Source organism: Leopardus geoffroyi, chromosome C3 (genome assembly GCF_018350155.1).
Source record: "Leopardus geoffroyi isolate Oge1 chromosome C3, O.geoffroyi_Oge1_pat1.0, whole genome shotgun sequence".
Lineage (NCBI taxonomy): Eukaryota > Metazoa > Chordata > Mammalia > Carnivora > Felidae > Leopardus > Leopardus geoffroyi.
The window spans coordinates 15,374,818-15,394,015 of NC_059338.1; the positions used below are offsets into that span (position 1 = coordinate 15,374,818).

Here is a 19,198-nt window from a genome sequence, read left to right on the forward strand (position 1 = left end):
TTGCGGAACAGAGACACTACAGTTCAAAAACTGTGAGCGGGCAAATCAATGCCATGATTAACTGATATTAACGGACACCCTGAAGATTTAAAATGCTTGCTCTCTGTTTCAGGGAAGCAGCCGAGAAGAAAATGCCTAGCAGGGGTTAAAACCAGATGCCTGCACTGCAGCCTATTTCTGTCAACACTCCGTTCAGGAAGTAAACATTTATGCTTTCTGAAATGAAAGTGTATTTTTGAAGACTAGCCGTCAGATATTTTTTGCCCTTCACACTTTCAAATGCTTAGCCTTTTCTGAAAGTTGACTGCAAAGTGCATCAGTTTGCCAGGCTAAAAAAAAAAAAAAGTGCTTGACAAGTGCCCATGGCACCACTGCCATCCTCCGAAGTTTCTAGTAGAAGAAGGCAAGAGGGCTGGCACAGAACATACTTTCTTCAAGCCTATTACTTCAGGGGTACCTGCCTCTTGAGAAGCTTTTCAATCCTTCCAAGTGATGTTATTCCCAACTGTCATCTGGTTTATTTGGAGCACACTGTGTTGCAGATAAACATGCTATTTAACTGCGGGTCAAGGTAGAGAGTCATTCTGCTAGCAAAATGCCTGAGATACATTAAATGGCACTGACTCCGGGACAGAGATGAAGAGAGATCCCAGTTGTCAGCGATAGGCATGGAATGGGCCGGAGCCGGGGAGGAAAAAAAAAAAAATGCACCATGGTATCAGTGTGTTTTAAAAAGCTGTAATATGGCTGAACATTTAAAACTATAAGCTGTCACACACCAAAGATTAAGATCCCAGGACGCACAAAACACGAGGTTCACACAACACGACTGCAAAGCATATTTTATTTCACTTGGGAGAGAGGTTTCGCTCCAAAGGTATCTGAATCCTATAGGTGATGAGAACCTCTAATTTGTAGCCCAGTAGCCATAAAACACCACTAAATGCCGGGTGAAGGTGCACACAAGTAATTATCATTGGGACACAAGCGTGTGTGTGCCAAGAGAGCAGTAAGAGTGTGTTTTTAAAAAATTCCTTAAACTCAGTTTAGTTAGATCTTGGACATTTAGGTTTTGATACTTTGCTCAGGTCCACTGGTAAAAATGTTACCCAGATATGCTTATATTTGTAATGTGTCTTAAGCTAGCACTCCTAAGGGGCAGTAGAAGAATTTTGTGGAATTAAAAGCTAATGTCTGTGATGTGTGCAGCCTCCTTAGTGAGCAGGTGAGCACGATAATCTCATAACAAGGCCGTTTCACTGCCACGCAGGCATCTGGGCAGAAGCGACCTTTGCAACGGCTTCCAGATTGCAGAAGTGTGGTAGGAAAGGGTTAAAAGTGTTGCGATTCAGTTATTTCTAGAGCAAGAAGGGATAAAAGTCCGGACTTTTATTTATACTCTGTAAAGCATGGATTGTCCTTTTTCCTACCGTTTTGCAAAATTACACCTCCTTTAATCAGCTGAAATAGATTTGAGGATATCAGGCAAGCAAACTTGTCAAACCTATATTCATCATCACCTCCTCCCTCACCAAAAAATAAATAAATAAATAAAATGAGAGAGATCATCTTTTTCTTTACCCTTTTTCTTCTTTTTATTTCATCAAGAAGTGAAAGAAAAAAGTTAAGTTTACAGGAAAGATACACACACACGTACACACACAGAGCCATCGACAGAGAGCAAACAAATTGCAGGGTCCACTGTAAAAAATGAAATTTTATTGTTTTTTGCTTAATTAAACCCCAAAGAAATGTGTGAAACGTTGTTATGGCTGAAAATTGTTAATTTGTAAATCACAGGGACAAAAGGGCCCCTGTGCAACTTTAAAGTTTCCGTGCACGTAAATGTCGATAGCGTGCCTTCTCCATCATCAGCACTAAATTCACATTGATGCCTCTTTTCTTCTCCGTATTGATCCTTCCATGAGAACGTAGATTTGTATCTGTTAATTAATGCGTCCTGAAACAGCGTTTGTATTAATCAGGCAGATAAGAAAAATTGGATGCCTGCATCCTCCTGACAACCGTAAAAGTGCTGGCCCTGATAAAATCGTGGATGGACCTCAATAAAAAAGTTCCTCCTTCCACTCAATAAACTAATCATCCTGCTTTTAATTATTCGGCAGAAAGATGTGTGGAGATTGGAGAATGTGTAAATCTATTTACTAACAGCAGTGTCGGGAGGGAGAATAGGGCTGTCACAGGAAGGTGCTGCGGGCTACGCGCTCTGTCCGTCTGCCGCTGCAGAAAAACTGCTGCTTGGGAGCCTGAAAAGGAACAAGAAAACTAAGGCAGAGGGAGAACAGCCATCCCTTTTGGCTCGTAACTTTCCGGATGAGCATTTATTTCTTCGTCTATTTCATGTACAAAAGAAATCGTACTATTTCCTTTTCTTGAGCGAGATATTTGGATTTGCATTGCATGTTTTTTTCCTGGTGGGGGAACAGAAAAAAGAGCAATAATGTTTGTTTGTTGTTAGTGTAACATTCTTAAGATCAGAAGCAAATGGAGCCTAACCTACTCAGGCGAGGCCATTATTTTACTCTTTTGACTGTTTGAAATGTTACCGATTGTTGTATCTTTATAGGAATTTATTTTTAATAAATGTGTTAATTATGCTGACCAAAACAAAACGCACGGAAAAAGAGAAAAAAAGATTGACACAGCCAGCTCAAAAGAAGCTCTGTCACGTAATGTGGAAACAGCTTGATAAACAATGAAAGAACTGCTTTTTACACACGTCTGAAGACCATCCTTGACAAAAGCTGGACTAATCCTTCTTGATGATCTTATTAAATACTTGTAGTTAACGGCGCCAAATGGCAAACCACTGGTTTTCACCAACAGGCCAGGAAATCGCTTTCTTTTCCTTATTGTGCAGTAGTTTCTTATATCACACGGGACATGAACAATTTGATACGAATAAAAAATGGAACAACAGTGATGAGCATAAGCAGGAGCCTAAGCAGACTGGGCGGCAGTGGGTATTTATGAGGAAAAAATAGATTTCATAAGTTGCATTATTACAATTTTCTCCTATAGAATTATTGGTGGCAAGATCTTAAATCGTAGTCCTGTGTCCTCAAAAACCACAGAGGTGGTCGATCGCTCTTGGAATTCCTGGGCATAATTTTGGAAATGAAAGTGAAGATTTAAGAAATATTTCTTTTTTTAGGACTCTTGGAAAAAGTAGGTGGCTGATCATCAGGTATCACCAAGACTTCCTTTTATTTTTATTTATTTACTTATTATTTATTTTGAAAGGGACTTCGTTTAGAATCCAGATCTAGTCCCTCTGAGATCTAAATAGACATTTTAACTCCTAACTAGGTTTAAAGACACAACTTCTGCTTTCCCTATTGAACCACATTTTCTTTTAAAATTTGTTTGCATGTTTTCTTAAGCTCAGAAGGAACTTGAAGCATGTGTGTGTGTTGTGTGTGAATGCAGACCAGATTGTTACTGAAGAACTAAAGCAGTCATATAGGTAGTTCGATAGTTAAGAAAAAAGTAATATTTGATATGGCTGCATTTATTGAACCTATGTTATACATTAGTATTTTGCTGGGTTTTATATTGTATTTCCCAAAAATAAAAATTGAGGTGCAGGTGAATTGTCTCACTCATGGCGAAAGACACAGTAGCTGAGTGGGTCCAATATTTAAATTCAGGATCTGGCTCTGCCTATATGCTATCCATGGAACCCCATTGCTTCCACAGTTAACTTTTTAAATAACTGGATCCTGGGGCGCCTGGGTGGCGCAGTCGGTTAAGCGTCCGACTTCAGCCAGGTCACGATCTCGCGGTCCGTGAGTTCGAGCCCCGCGTCAGGCTCTGGGCTGATGGCTCAGAGCCTGGAGCCTGTTTCCGATTCTGTGTCTCCCTCTCTCTCTGCCCCTCCCCCGTTCATGCTCTGTCTCTCTCTGTCCCAAAAATAAATAAACGTTGAAATAAATAAATAAATAAATAAATAAATAAATAAATAAATAACTGGATCCTAATAAGAATAAACTCTGCCTTTTTGATTTGGTGAGCAGGCCAGGCTGCTAAGTAGTCTTCTCTCTCTCTCTCTCTCTCTCTCTCTCTTTCTCTCTCTTCCTTTTTAAAGAATGTTTTCTTTTTTCTTTTTCCTTTTTTAAGTTTATTTGTTTTGAAAGAAGAAGAGTGAGTGTGGTAGCAGGGGAGGGGCAGAGAGGGAGAGAGAGAATCCCAAGCAGGCTCCACACTGTCAGTGTAGATCCCGATATGGGGCTCAAGCTCAAGAACTGTGAGATTGTAACCTCAGCCAAAATCAGTAGTCAGATGCTCACCTGAGACACCCAGGCTCCCCTTCGACTCTCTTTTATACCAATAGTCACCATTTTAAGAGGACTTCATGCTAAATATCCGTGGGTGCAAAATATCAAATTAAGAAGTCTCTTTCAGGTATCAGAATACCCATTATTCACTGAACATCTGACCATTAGAGAGAAATGTTTCCAAATTGTACTCTACAGTGTGAGTCTAAACATTTGTTTTCCTTTATTTTGGGATTCTTTTTTTTTTTTTAACTTTTATGTTGTTTATCAGTAGTAGTTTTTAGAGATGAAGTAGATGAAAACCTGACTTCCTGTAAGACATTTATAAAAACTCCAGCCAGAAATTGAGTATATTTAAAGACTACGTATTATTTTCTCCTGAAATGAAAGAAACAAAACTGCTTTTAGGTTCTAGTCTCCTCAACTGTGTCCATAAAACTTATAAAAAGCACCAACAAGTTGAACTGGTTTGTGACTTTTACTTTGCCATTTGCAAAATGATCAGGGAAAAATGTAAGAGCATCTAATCAAAGCTCAGCATAATTTTGAGCACCGATGCAGAAGCCGACTACCATATGAAACTAATGTTGCATTATGAAATTATGGCTTTAAAGTAACTTGATCTGCCCATCTTCCCATGCAGGCTTCTCCACGCTGTCCCTGGCGGACCAGATGAGCCTTCTGCAGAGTGCTTGGATGGAAATTTTGATCCTTGGTGTCGTATACCGATCTCTTTCATTTGAGGATGAACTTGTCTATGCAGATGATTATATAATGGATGAAGACCAGTCCAAATTAGCAGGCCTTCTTGACCTAAATAATGCTATCCTGCAGCTGGTAAAGAAATACAAGAGCATGAAGCTGGAGAAAGAAGAATTTGTCACCCTCAAAGCGATAGCTCTTGCTAATTCAGGTTGGCATATTGACATAGTCATTGTTACATTTTTTAATATTTCAGTTTTACCCTTCCCTCAACTTCTACAGGGATTTGCTAAACCCAGTTGTAAATTCTGTATGAGACAGCAAAATTATAGTCATTACAGCTTTCTAGTGAAAAGTTAGATACAGGAGAAATCAACTTGAATTATTTTTAGTATATTTACTTACTAAAAGCGGTGAAACTTTTGGCACCTAATGCATTTCCTAACTGGTAGTGTAAATGGCCACGCTCAGGACAAAATTACCTCCATTGTCTTGTAGGCACAAGTGAAAATACCTATGAATTATGGATACACAGAAACCTTTTCTCCCCCTCAAAAATGCACATTTTGCAATTGGAAAAACATATTTGGTGTTGTTTTTAGCTTTGGTTATCAAAGAATCCTCTGTTTTCTTGTATTCTGGAGTTCTCTAGAAATCTAATTCTGCTGGAGTATTTCTCTGAAAGGTACCACCTATGCAGTAAGGGTTAAGAATTATGGGAATAAATGGTCTTTACATTTGAACTGAAATGTACTAAAATAGCAACCTCTGATAAGTAAAAATCGTTGCTGCTTTGTTGTTTTTCCCTTTGTGCCTCTCCTAATGCTTTATTGTGGTCTTAAGTCTCTGTTAGCATTTGCATAAAGTTCAGGATAGATCCCTCCTTAATGACGTGCCGATCATTAGATACCTGCATGTCAATAACATGCTCTGATGCTATGTACCATTGACAGTCACACCGTGCCCCTCCATCTGCTTTTGTTTTGACCCTATCTTTGAACTTTATCTTGGTTGCTGGCCAGTAGTTTTCCCTTTAATTACAAGAAGGAAACTGTCAATAAAATCTGTTAAATGGGATGCAATGAGTGGCTTGAATGGGCGGACGGCTATTTGTTCAAATTCTGCAGCATTCAAGGTATTGACAGTTTGTTTTCTGGGGCCATATGTGACGATCAATCTCAGGCTGGGCTCAGCCGCGCTGAAAAATGAAAAACCAGATTGCTTTTGCTTACTTGTGGATGACGACTTTGTGATTTGGCGCGGTCCTAGTGAGATGAGACCTTCTGCCCAAATTGCCCCCATGAGAGCCGGGGACGCGTGACTGTTTTTAGAAATAATTTTTAATTGATTTTGTAATTAACAGTTCATCTACAATATTGATGCATGCATCCTTGGACTGATAGGAGGGAAATTGTTTTCAACAATGAAGTTGTACTTTCCTATTTGTCTTCATAATGGAGTTTAGCATTGCGTACTTTTAATCGCGAATGTAGCCCCTTGCTTACCACACCATTTCACCTCTTTTTTTTCCTAGTCCCCTGTGAAACTGTAAAATATGAGTCTTTATGACAAGTGGCACTGTTGATGCAAACTCTCAGATACGCCCTGTCTGCCTCTCTAGAAGAGAGTCAAAGTGGGAGACGGGAGAGAAAATTTTCCAAGAACACGTTAGTTTGCATGGACTTCACATTATAACATCTCTCATAATTAGGTGAAAGATTTCACAGCAGTGCTTTGGGGAAGAATTTGTGTTTGGTAGTCATACAGTGATTCTAATTTAAAACATATACTTGGTTAATTATTTTTAAAATACAGCAGGCATGTTTTATATCTTTTATATTACCTACTGCTTTTTAAAATTGTTAACTAATGAATGCTAAAAGTTTATCAAAATTGTTAAAATCTTATAATTTTAGATACTAGATATATACTTTCTGGCCTGAATTAATTAGGAGCAGCATTTCTGTCCATTGTTTAGAAGTGTAATCATTAATGTTTTGATATGTAAATATTCGAATCTCACAGACTCTGCTGTTGGGAGGAGGAAGTGACCTACTTTAGAGCCATGACTGGTGATTATAAAGTCTTTAAAGAGCTCGTTAGTTTGCTTTTCTTGTTTAAAGCCAGACATAGTGAACAGGCCCTCTCTCTTTTTCTCTTGTACTGTTAGTGAGTAACACTCACGCCGAAAATTTGGCCTTGTCACAGAGTTTTTCTGCAAGTGATTGTAACTTATTTTTTAGCTTCTCAATACCAAGAAAATTAACTGAACCAGAGTCCATGAAAAGGAGTAAAGATTAAGTACTTTAAGGACTGTGTTGATGTGTAAATTGTGCCACCTCTCTTGGGTTGTATGGATATGGCCCTTTCCTCTTGCATGCATCCTACGCGCCCCACCATTTTAGCATGGGATAAACCACTCAGAATATCTTTTTTTTAACTTGTTTTAATGTTTATTTATTTTTTTTTTTTGAGAGAGAGAGAGCACGCTCACGCACACGATCAGGGGAAGGGCAGAGAGAGAGAGGGAGACACAGAATCCAAAGCAGGCTCCAGGCTCCGAGCTGTCAGCACAGAGCCTGACGCAGGGCTCGAACTCCTGAACCATCAGATCATGACCTGGGCCGAAGTCAGATGCTTAACTGACTGAACCACCCAGGCGCCCCAGAAAAGAATTCTTTTTCTCACACTGTCAATATGATGCTACTTTATTCCATTTTTTGGCCAGTATTTGGTTGACAGCAAAAAAGTTGTAGATTCAGTTTTCTTAGGTCCAGCTTAAAAACACATCAGTGTGAAAAATGTTTTAATACTTTTCATAGACACCCTAAAAAGCTCATAGATTTTCTTTTAGTATTTAGAAATTTCAGATTAACATCAGTGAGCTTTGGTGCACCAAAAAAAAAAAAAAAATTCTGTTTTAGTGTTAGTTATTTAGATATCTTAGCATCCCCTCTATGGCTATAGGTGTTAACAACCCTTGTCTTGTTAATCTAAATTTCAGCTTATTTTAAACATCTGTCTTTATTCAATAATTACAAATATTGCACTTACGCTTGGGAAACAGGGAATCGTCTTCTTGATCAAGGCTGTCATATATTTTTGTAGCTCTGTTTCTGGCATGTGTGAATTCGGGAATTCTTACAGCACCAAAAACATCATCAGAAGTACTTTCCCTATCTTGAGGTATATAGCCAAAAAATAAAACCCAATATATTATGAACTAATGTTGTAATTCTCACATTCAAAATTTGAAAACCCCAAATAATTGTTCCTATTATTTTTGAAGGTAAAAAACTCACAGTTTCTTAAACTCTAAAGTTTCCTACTTTTGAATGCCCATGACCTCTTAGCTGATTACCGCATCCCTAATATACTTCTGTGCGATCAAATTTAAAAAGGAATATCTGGGCCCCAATTTTAACATCGTTATTGCTAGGCCCCAGTTCTCTCATCCATACACCAAGAAGTTAGTCTGATCTCTAGAATCCTTTCCATTTGGGGAACGTTATGATTCTGTAATTAATATTATGTCTTTAGTGGAAAATTTAGTGAAACATTACCACACACATTTTGGGTAAGATTACACCATGTGATTCTATTCTCTCTGTTTGGTTCTATTGATTCTTATGTCTAAGAATTTGTTTGACCCTATTCTCACTGTCCCCATGAAAATGTACTCATTTTTATGTAACAGAAGACTAAAGCAGCTTAAGAGGAAGAATAAACTTTTAGTCTGGTCATTCTCTTTTGCTCAGATCACAAGTGACACCTTCATAGCTGCCCCTCATACCTCAAGTCACCCGGCCCTGCCCCCAACCTGGAGCCCTGTGAGCCCAGCCCATTCGAGAATAAACAGAATCATTTTGCCTGGGTAGCTGAGTCAGTAGAGTGTCCAAATCTTGATTTCAGCTCAGATCACAATCCCAGGGTCATGGGATCAAGCTCCAGGTTGGGCTCTGCGCAGAGCATGGAGCCTGCTTAAGATTTTCTCTCTCTCTGTCCCTCTGCCCCCTCCCCCACTCCTCTCTCTCTCTCAAAAAAAAAAAAAAAAGAAAAGAAAAAGAGAACTGAAAAAAATAAAAGAATAAACAGAATCTACAGGCTTAATGCTGAGTTTTTATTTCTATACCATACTTCTAGAATAATAGCATCTGTTAATATAAAACAGTGAGTAATATTTTGGTCATCAGTTTCAAATCCTAAGTAATTATAACCACATCCAGATAGTATTTTGTCCATGAGAACAAATGTTTGATGTGTAGAATTGTGATATAATTTCAAGGGATAGAAAGTTTATGATGACTGTAGGAGACTGGAATGAGGGCCATACTTAATCACAATATTTGGATCCTCATAAATTTGACCAAGTGTTTCTCAGTCTTTTTCCATTATCACTGCCTTGGGGTAGCCTTTTTAGATATTTTTTTCTTAATAAGTCCCCAGTGAAATATTAACATTACAAATATGTTACGTATCTGCTTGTGTAATATATATATATATATATATGCATTTTACCTTTTAAAAGGATTTTTTTCACCACTTCCAAATTCCAAGTTTCGCTTCCTTTGAGAATGCATGCTTTAGTCACATAACTTTTCTTGTCTGTAAAATGAGGTAGGTGAATTAGCTAATGTCTCATATCTCCTAACTGGCCTAAAATTTTTATGTCAGTTACTTTTAAGTGAGAGCAGTGAGTTTGGTCATATATTTGTGTGTGTGTGTGTGTACGTGCAGAATTTGTAATATAGAAATATTAACATCTTCATGAATCTGAACAATTAGTGTAAAAGTGAAAAAAACCTCTTCAGTCCCTTTGTATCTCCTGGGCCCTTAGACATAATTTTATTCAAATTTTGACTACATTTGGTGATTTGACATTTTAGATATTGACCAAGAGATTATCCTTTTTAAAGAATCTTTCAGTAGACTTTTTTTTTTTTTTTTTTTTCGCTTTTACTGGGGAATCTCATTTGATTTCCACAACATGCCTGTGAGGTAAACCTGTCCAATGTCATTTTACAGGTAACTGAAGCGAGCTGATAAAGACATGTGGCCGCCACGAGACAGAGGGCTGGGCCCTCTGTCCCTTGCTATCAATAAGCTATTTCTAGTCCACAAATAAGTATATAGCATGTCTTTAAAAGGGTCAGTGCAGAAGATTAGCAATTGCAATTTCACATCCGCCAACCTAAATTAGTACTTTCAATGTAGTTTAGAATTTTGCACCCACTTTATCTTGCTGTCTTCTTGGAATTAGAAGAGTATAAAACCACCCTTGAAAGTGACGAAAAAAAGAATTGGAGACAAAATTTTTACTGCATTTATAGCATTTTATAAGAAGTTAGTAATGGTGGGTCTTTTGTGGCAGGTAGATATTTATTAACTTTTACCCAGACCAAACTGTAATTAATACTCTCCTCAAAATCAAAATTATGATTTTACATCTCCTAGTCTACTTTTCTTTGACTTTTGTTCAGATCTGCCATCACTGGTTTATTTTAATTTTGATTTTTTTAATGTTGATTCATTTTTGAGAGAGAGAGAGAAAGTGTGCCACTCAAGTGGGGAAGGGACAGTGAGAGAGGGGGACAGAGGATCCGAAGCAGCTATGTACTGACAGCAGAGAGCATTGACAACGCAGGGCTCAAACTCATGAACCATGAGATCATGACCTGAGCCAAAGTCTGAGACTTAAGCAACTGAGCCACCTAGGCACCCCTAATTTTGTTTAAGACAATATATTTGATTTGAAGCGGGTGGTGGATTTATTCAGTGTAACCTTTCATACATATTAGAACTTCATACATATTATGATATTTAAAATTTTTATGTGAAAAGTAAAATTGGGTTTTTAAGTGTTTCTTATCATATTTAGTGATCACTATGCCCTGACGTTGTGTGAGAAATATTTGCGGCAAGTGTCTCCGTGCTTCCGACTGCGTAATAAGCACATAAACACTCTGCAATTGCTCTCCTTCTAGGGAATGACATAATATAACTTTATTTTCATTTACAGGTCTTAAGATAATGACGAATCCCTTACAAAAAGGTAACTAGCGTGGTGCAGATCGTTTATGATACTGTGGAATGTTGAAATATTTACCACCCAAGTTGCTATCAACATTCACTTATGGAGTATAATTGTCTTATCGCTTCTAGTAAAACAAGTTAGAAAGCTCCTGGATAAGTAGACACTGGAGGGAGACAGAAGGCCTTAAGTACTTGTAGGGAAATAGAACAGGCCTAGCAGGGAAATCTGACCGTGCAAGGTAAATAGAATAATGGTAACAATAATTTGGGATTTATGAAAGGGAAACCTGGAGGAACTATGGACTATGGATCTGTACTTTAACATTTGATATAAATACAGTAGAAGAGTGATTTGTGTGGCTGGTATAAACATCAAAGTCTGGCTCAATGGAGCAAGAAATGAGGAAAACAGCTATCCCAAAAAATACATATGTCTCAGTGGAAGGCTTTAAAATCAATTCTGTTCTTCTCATCACAGTTAAGCACAAAATAAGAATTGCTATTGCTATTTCCAGCATTAGAATTATAACCTTTCTGCATTAGGAAAGACCTAAAAAGTTTTTTGGTCTAACCTCCTCCTTCATGTGTGAACAGCTTCCCCTTGGCATATCTGCCAAGTGTCTCTACAATCTTGCTCAGAATATTGCCTAACTCACTAGTTTCTAGAGGGGACCATTCCATCAGAAGTTTCTCACTGTCCCTATCTCTGTCTCTTTTGTACCATTTTAATGTAAAATAAAACACAGAATTTAACACACATACACACACAACCATATGTATAATTTAATGGGTGTTTTATTTTTTTATATTAAATTTTTTTATGTTTATTCATTTCTGAGAGAGAGAGAGACAGAGCATGAGCGGGGGAGGGGCAGAGAGAGAGGGAGACACAGAATCTGAAGCAGGCTCCAGGCTCTGAGCTGTCAGCACAGAGCCCGACGCGGGGCTCGAACTCACAGACCGTGAGATCATGACCTGAGCCGGAGTTGGTCGCTCAACCGACTGAGCCACCCAGGCGCCTTTTTTTTTTTTTTTTAATTTTTATGGGTGTTTTAGTTTTCTATGGCTGCTCTAACAAATTACTGCAAGTTGGTGACTTCACACAATACATACTTATTCTCTTTCTGTTCTGGAGATCAGAAGGCCATAATCATGTTCACTAGGTTAAAACAAGATGTAGACAGAGCAGCAATCCTTCTGGAGGCTCTAGGGGAGGACCTGTTTCCTTGCTTTTTTCATCCTCTAGCGTGACATTCCTTGCATTGCTTGACACATGGCACCTTCCTCCATCTTCAAAGCCAGCAGCATAGCATCATGAGTCAGTGGTAACATTGCCTCCTTCCGTTGCCTCTCTTTTATAAAGACACGTTTGATTTCATTGACGATCTTCCTGGATAATCTAGAATAATCTCCCATGGCCGATCCTTACTGGCAGCTGCAAAGTCTCCTTTGCCGTATCAGGTACCATTCAGGTTCCCATGATGGGCTATCTGGATATCTTGGGGGCCATTGTGCAGTCTGTCATGGTGGCTGTATGAGCAAGGAGAAGACACAAAACTTTGCAAGATATCCCAGAAAACCCTCCATGTGTTTCATCCTCATGTCACCCCCCTCCTTTCTCACAAAAGTAACCACTATCCTGTCCTGTTTTTTTTTTTTATCACTTCCTCACCTTTCATTATAGCTTTATTGCTAAATGTGTATCCTCAGACATAATAGTCTAGTCTTGCCCATTTCAAAACAAATTTTTTCTAATGGATTTTTTTTAACTCTCTTTTAATCTAAAAGTCCATCTTTCATTTTCATTTTCTTACAGTTTTTCTGTTGAAGAAGCCAGGGCATGTGACTTGCAGAGTTTCCCACAGTCAGGGCTTTACAGATTGCACACTTCAGGTGCAGTTCACGGTTTCTCTGCCCTTTGCATTTGTGCAAATTGGCGGCTGGATCCAGAGACTTAACCAGACTCGGGAGCAATCCCTATGGCACCTGTAGGAGGTGTGCTGCTCATTTGAGAGGCACATAATGTCTGGTTGTCTCAATGGGATGATAGCAGCTGCTGATGCTCTTTGCCTAAATCTGTTTGTCACTGAGGGTTGAAAAATGATGATTTATAATTTTTTCATCTCTTGTTTTCTTTCAACCATTGGGATACTTACATAAAGTGATGCTTTTGTTCATCTCTTATCTGATTACCAATGATGCGGTTTACATAGGAGCTTGATTCTTTCCCGTCATTCACCAGTTTTCAAAACAAAGAATTGATGGCCTGTCTTTTTCAAATACCATTATAACCAAATGTATTTAAACATACTCAGTGGATTTTAATCAATTGCGATTATAATCCTTTTGGAAGCTCAAATTGCCCTCTTTTGGGTCAGCAGGAATCTCTTCGGGTTGGCTTCTGGAATCTTTCTGAATGATTTAGTAATTGTAGATAGTGTCTTTTCTATCCAGCTTAAGATGCTCTGTTCTTACCTTAAACATTTCCCAGCTGAAGCCTGGAATCTAATTACAATCTGGGTGCTAGGTTGCTCATTGTTCGTTTCTCCATTCCCGGCTTGGCCATCCTTCCTAGGTCTCTTTAGTGGACAGAACTAGGAACAGACACAATTCTGATTCCCTGTGTGTGTGTGTGTGTGTGTGTATCTTGGGGATACCTTGTCACTTAGTTTTGTTTGTAAGTGTTGTCTGTGGGTTTTTAGTTTGGCCATTTAGTTCTATTTTTTTTATGTGCAGATTTGAAGAGATTAAAAAATTTTGCTGCCACCACTGCCATTTTCCTAGAATCCTGCCTACCGATTTTTAATTAAAAGTTTATGATTGGGATCACTTTTGGAAATTTAGGATCAAGTGTCAGTGCTAATCAAGAGTCAGTTTGCATTGTTATCAACAAATGTCCCTCAATTTCCAGCTGATTGCAACCATGAGAGTCACTGTTAGACATACATTGCATATAAAACTTTTGGGATCAAATTATCTTTTAGAAAACAGACCTTTGCTCACTTCTTTTTCCATCATGCTGTGCTTCATTCATTTAGTGATCAGAGAGTCTCATTGGCTCACCTTTCATTTCCCCTATTCATGTAGGCAATTTACAAACACTAAAGAAATCAACACTTGGGTTCCACAGAAAAAAACGGTTACTCTGAGTGTTGATTTATATTAGGTACTAGACTTTGCTCTGAATATGCTTTGCCTATTTTTAATATTCATTTCCACCCTCAAAATATGATTTGGAACCATTGAGAAAGTATTGCCAAGAAAATATTGTCTTCAAGACAGCTCCCAGATAGGATTTGGACATTCTGGAGTAGCTATGCCCATGCCCACAATAGTTAAAATTTTTACCATAGGAAAGGCAGTATTTTATTCCAGGTGAAATACAAAAATAAAATCTTCTTCTGCAATGGCTCTGAGTCTCACTGAATTTTGCAGCTGTAGGTGTGAGGATATTCAGCTCTCTTCCCAAAGTAAATGGTCTCAGCTAGACATGTTCCTTTAGGATCTCACTTCACAGAGTAAAATATTGGCACTTAATGAGAGGGTTCTATTTTATTACTAAGTGCTGAAATTTAATATATGGGTGACAATGTATGTATCATTTGAATGTTTGTTATCTTTTGAAATCTGGATTCTTTTAGCAGTATGGTTTTATAGTTCAACAACCCTGGCTTGGCCATAGAAGCACCTAGATGTTTAAAACCACCGAAGATGCCTTGGATCTAGCTCCAATATTCTGATAATAGGCCTGGGCTTGGGCCCAGACATCCTAGTTTTCTTAACCATTGACCCAGTGTTTTTAATGTACAGCCTCACCCTATCTAGTTAGTTCATAAGCCTATGATTCCCTTTATTAAATTTTGCTGCTTTTCATTAGCACAAATACTGGGGCTGTTTCCTTTAAAATATAAAGTTAAAAAGAAACCAGCACTAACAACCAATGCTAAATAATTCCATAAATTAATGCCAGTTCTATTGAGCCTGGCATAAATGTATAAATGTAGCCAAAAGAACAAAACAGAGATTAAAGCCACAGAGCCAGAACTTGAACTAGGATCCCTAATGGAGATTAATATTTTCTTCAGCAGTCTGCCAGCTGAATCATGGTCTAATTAAATAGTTCAGATTTAGTGAGTTTGCATTTAAAGTATTAGCAGATCCGAGAATGGGTAAAGCTAGAATGAGTTAGAATCTTTTCTGTAAATGGGAAGTTAAATTATCATAGTAATTTGATTAAATCATTTTTAAATCTCTCAAGCTAAATCACAGCCTTTAAAGAATAGTTTGAAGTCTTAATTGCTGTTTGTGAGCATATCTCTCTGCTATTTGTTCTCGCCTCATTTCCTGTGACATCCTATAATATATCTCCTGCTGGGCAAGAATAGTGGGGAAGGCAAGGCTTGGGGCGGGCGCTGAAGTGACTGCAGCTCACTTCCGGCTTTTAGAGATCTGCCATGGAGAAGGACGTTTAGATACTTAGGAACAGGACCAAAGAAGGGAAGTTGTAGACAGATTTGGGAAGATCTGAAGAGGACACTTCTAATAATCGGTTCTGTCCCTTGTAAAATAGAATGCTCTGCATGCATCTAGAAATGTCTTCATTAAAAATGTTGTAGAGAAGGTTCTTGGTGAAGATGGCAAGTTGAATAACATGAACTCAGGGGATAATTATAACTCACTTTTTAAAAAAAGGAAATGCCATGTTCAGTGTCACGCATTCTGGCAGCATAATGTGATTCAAAGAAACCTGAGTCAAGCCGAACTGTGACACTACCAGTGCCACATGAAATAAGGCAGTGTCACCCCAAACAGGTACTTAATATGTGGTGTATTTATCATATTTATTCTGCTTTTTTTTTTGGTCCGATGGGACAAGTTTTTTCGTATTAATTTTGTCTGTGAGGATGCAATTCCTCTCTTCCCCACCCATTTATTCCCATTTTCATGCAGAGTGCTTTGAGTTCCGGGACAGATTGAGTAGGTCCCACCTTATCTCCCTTCCCTTATGTGCAAGGTCTTTTTTCTTTCCTTCTTTCTTTCTTTCTTTCTTTCTTTCTTTCTCTCTCTCTCTTTTTTTTTTTTTGGTGTGCTTTTTTGTTTGTTTTTGTTTTGTACCTGGACACTCACCGTGAGTGTGTGTCCGTGCCCATTTCCCTTCAGACAGCATTTAAGAGTAAAAATAGAAAACAAATAGCCCATGTTGTCATCTGCATGACAGTTTTTCCCTCACTAATGTTACCAACCTTTAGACATCTTTGACAATTACGTGTGCTGTTGCTATGAGAAGGCACATAGGAAGTGGATGGGATTGTCATTTCTGAAAGGGTCCAGAGTGAAGAGAAGCCTAGCTAGCAACTATCCATAGGGAAAGGCTAGGTTAAGTACCGAGGAATGTCCTGGGTTCCAGTCCACCACCAGCAACATTAACCACGTGGGAGAGTTCCTTCTCTTGGCTCAAACAGGCAGGCAGGAGTTGAGTCTTGAGCGGGGAAACACCAATAAGCCTCTCTGTTCCAGATCATTCAAAACTCTTCTAGAGAAGTGTGTTATTAACCACCTAATGTAAATAGTGGTCAGTTTACCAACGATGTGATGAAACAATTTAAAACTGACAGGGTAACAGAAAAAAACAACAAAATACAAACGAGTTTTTAAAACATGTTCCTGGTTACAGCTACCAACGTTTTAATTACTTTGCCATATTTTTTTTTTATCATATGTTTTTAGCCACTTGGTTGTAAATTACATTTCCTCTCTCTTTTGTGTGCGTGTGACCTGTTATTTGAATTATATGAAAGATTAGGCTAACTACATATATCTTAGAGCTCTGCATTCTCAGAGAACGAGAATTATTAAACGTGAAGAATCCCCCAAAGACTCCATTATGTGTAATTAACAGATAAACTGTCATCAGAATCAATAAAACGTGCTAAATGATTCAAACTTGTATATAATTAAGTGTCTGTTTTAGAGCTACAGCGGTAACTTTTCTTTTTCCTCGCATCTCACATTTCTCAAAAGAATAATTGTGGCAACCCTGTTAACCCTTTCCTTGCCTGATTGAATTAGATTTTTAAATTAGTTACTTAAAGTTCACCTTCACAAATGTGAAAACTATTTCAGAACTCATTAATCTAAAGACTTCATTTGTTTTTCACTAGAAGCAGGCTGTGGAAAGATGCTTTAAAGAACTGTTAATAGGACACTGAAAATCTTAAACGGACAAGCAATTTACTGTGATTTCTGCCTATTCTACAACTGAACATGGTGTCAGATTCAGTGTATTTACATGGTGTTCTTAAAACCTTGCTCGTCTACTTTTTTTTTTTTTTTTTTTTTACTTTTGGGAAATATGGGCTTTTTGAGGGCAAGATCATAATTTTAGACAATTTTACCTCCACAGGTAAACTATAATTTAATATAATTTTAACTTAATATAATTTAAAATATTTAAATTTAATATAATATAAAATAAATTTATATATAAATGCATAAAATAAAATATAAATTTAATATAATATAATATTATAATACTTTTAACAGATGACCTTTGATAATTGTTGAATGAGTGAATAAATACATGGATGAGATCATGAATAAAGTAACCAAAATTGTAATCTCTTAAAAGAAATTCTTCTCTATTTGCTCAGTTTTAGGAGAAAACACACACACACACACACACACACACACACGTTTAAATAATGGATTTTTTTGCAGTAATTTCCATGTTCTCAATCCATACTGGTAATAAATAATCTACAGTAGGGAAATCTAGGGAAAAAATAGAGATTTTTGAAATGTAAACTTCTCTGAGCAAATCACAGGTTAGAATTTAGAGTCGTTCAAGAATAATATTTAAGGGCGCCTGGGTGGCTCAGTCAGTTAAGCGGCCAACTTCAGCTCAGGTCATGATCTCATGATCCGTGAGTTTGAGCCTCGCGTCGGGCTCTGTGCTGATAGCTGAGAGCCTGGAGCCTCCATCAGATTCTATGTCTCCCTCTCTCTCTGCCCCTCCCCTGCTCATGCTCTCTCTGTCAAAAATAAATAAATAAACATTAAAAAAAATTTTTTTTAAATTTAACTTCCATAACTGTAATCTACACATCGGTTGGGGTTTTTTCCCTCACTATTATTGATATTGCTGCTCTGTGTTTTGCTTTGTTGTGCAGACTCCATGCACATAGAAGACGTCGAAGCTGTTCAGAAGCTTCAGGATGTGTTACACGAGGCCCTGCAGGATTATGAGGCCGGCCAGCACGTGGAGGACCCGCGCAGGGCCGGCAAGATGCTGATGACCCTGCCGCTCCTGAGGCAGACCTCCACCAAGGCTGTGCAGCACTTCTACAACATCAAACTAGAAGGCAAAGTCCCCATGCACAAACTGTTTTTGGAAATGCTGGAGGCCAAGGTCTGACTAAAAGCTTCCTGGGCCTTCCTATTCTGCACGCCGAAAAAGGGAAAATAAACCCAAGAGTGATGTCAAAGAAACTTAGAGTTTAGTTAACAACATCAAAAATCAACGGACTGCACTGATAATTTAGCAGCAAGACTATGAAGCAGCTTTCAGATTCCTCCGTATCTTCCCGATGAGTTTCTTTCTACCTTATCTCCTCTCCTTTCTCCCTTTCTTCTCTCATTTCTTTTGCTCTTTTTTTTTCTCCTTCCCTTATTCCTCCTTTCCCTCATCTCTTAGCTTTCTTCATTACTGATTCCCGTTTGCCTTCATTTCCTTCCTTCTGTCCTTCCTTCCTCCTCCTCCTCTCTTTTCCTCTCTTCCTTCCTCCTTCTCCTTCTCTTTTCTCATCCTTCCCCTTTCTCCTAAATTTCACATATGTCTAGTTGTAAGGAAATTGTCCCTTCCCTTCCCTTTCCTTTCCTTTCCTTTCCTTTCCTTTCCTTTCCTTTCCTTCCTTTCCTTTCCATTCCTTTCCTTTCCTTTCCTTTCCTTTCCTTTCCTTTCCTTTCCTTTCCTTCCCTTCCCCTTTCCTTCCCCTTTCCTTTCCTTTCCTTTCCTTCCCCTTTCCTTTCCTTTCCTTTCCTTTCCTTTCCTTTCCTTTCCTTTCCTTTCCTTTCCTTTCCTTTCTCTTCCTTCCTTCCTTCCTTCCTTCCTTCCTTCCTTCCTTCTGCTGCTGAACTTCTAAAAGAGGTCTCTAACTGAAGAGAGA

At 38.3% G+C, this 19,198-nt stretch overlaps 1 protein-coding gene across 13 annotated transcripts in view; it reads left to right on the forward strand.

Moving 5' to 3' along the window:
• ESRRG (estrogen related receptor gamma) overlaps positions 1-18,986 on the forward strand; it is a 627,347-nt gene extending 608,361 nt beyond the window's left edge. For all 13 annotated transcript variants that reach the window (XM_045455764.1, XM_045455761.1, XM_045455763.1 and 10 more), the window contains 2 exons: positions 4,942-5,211; positions 18,203-18,986. In XM_045455764.1, coding sequence (XP_045311720.1) covers positions 4,942-5,211; positions 18,203-18,447 — 515 coding nt within the window. In that variant the 3' untranslated portion in view covers positions 18,448-18,986. The remainder of the gene's footprint in view (positions 1-4,941; positions 5,212-18,202) is intronic.
• Positions 18,987-19,198: the final 212 nt, after the last annotated feature.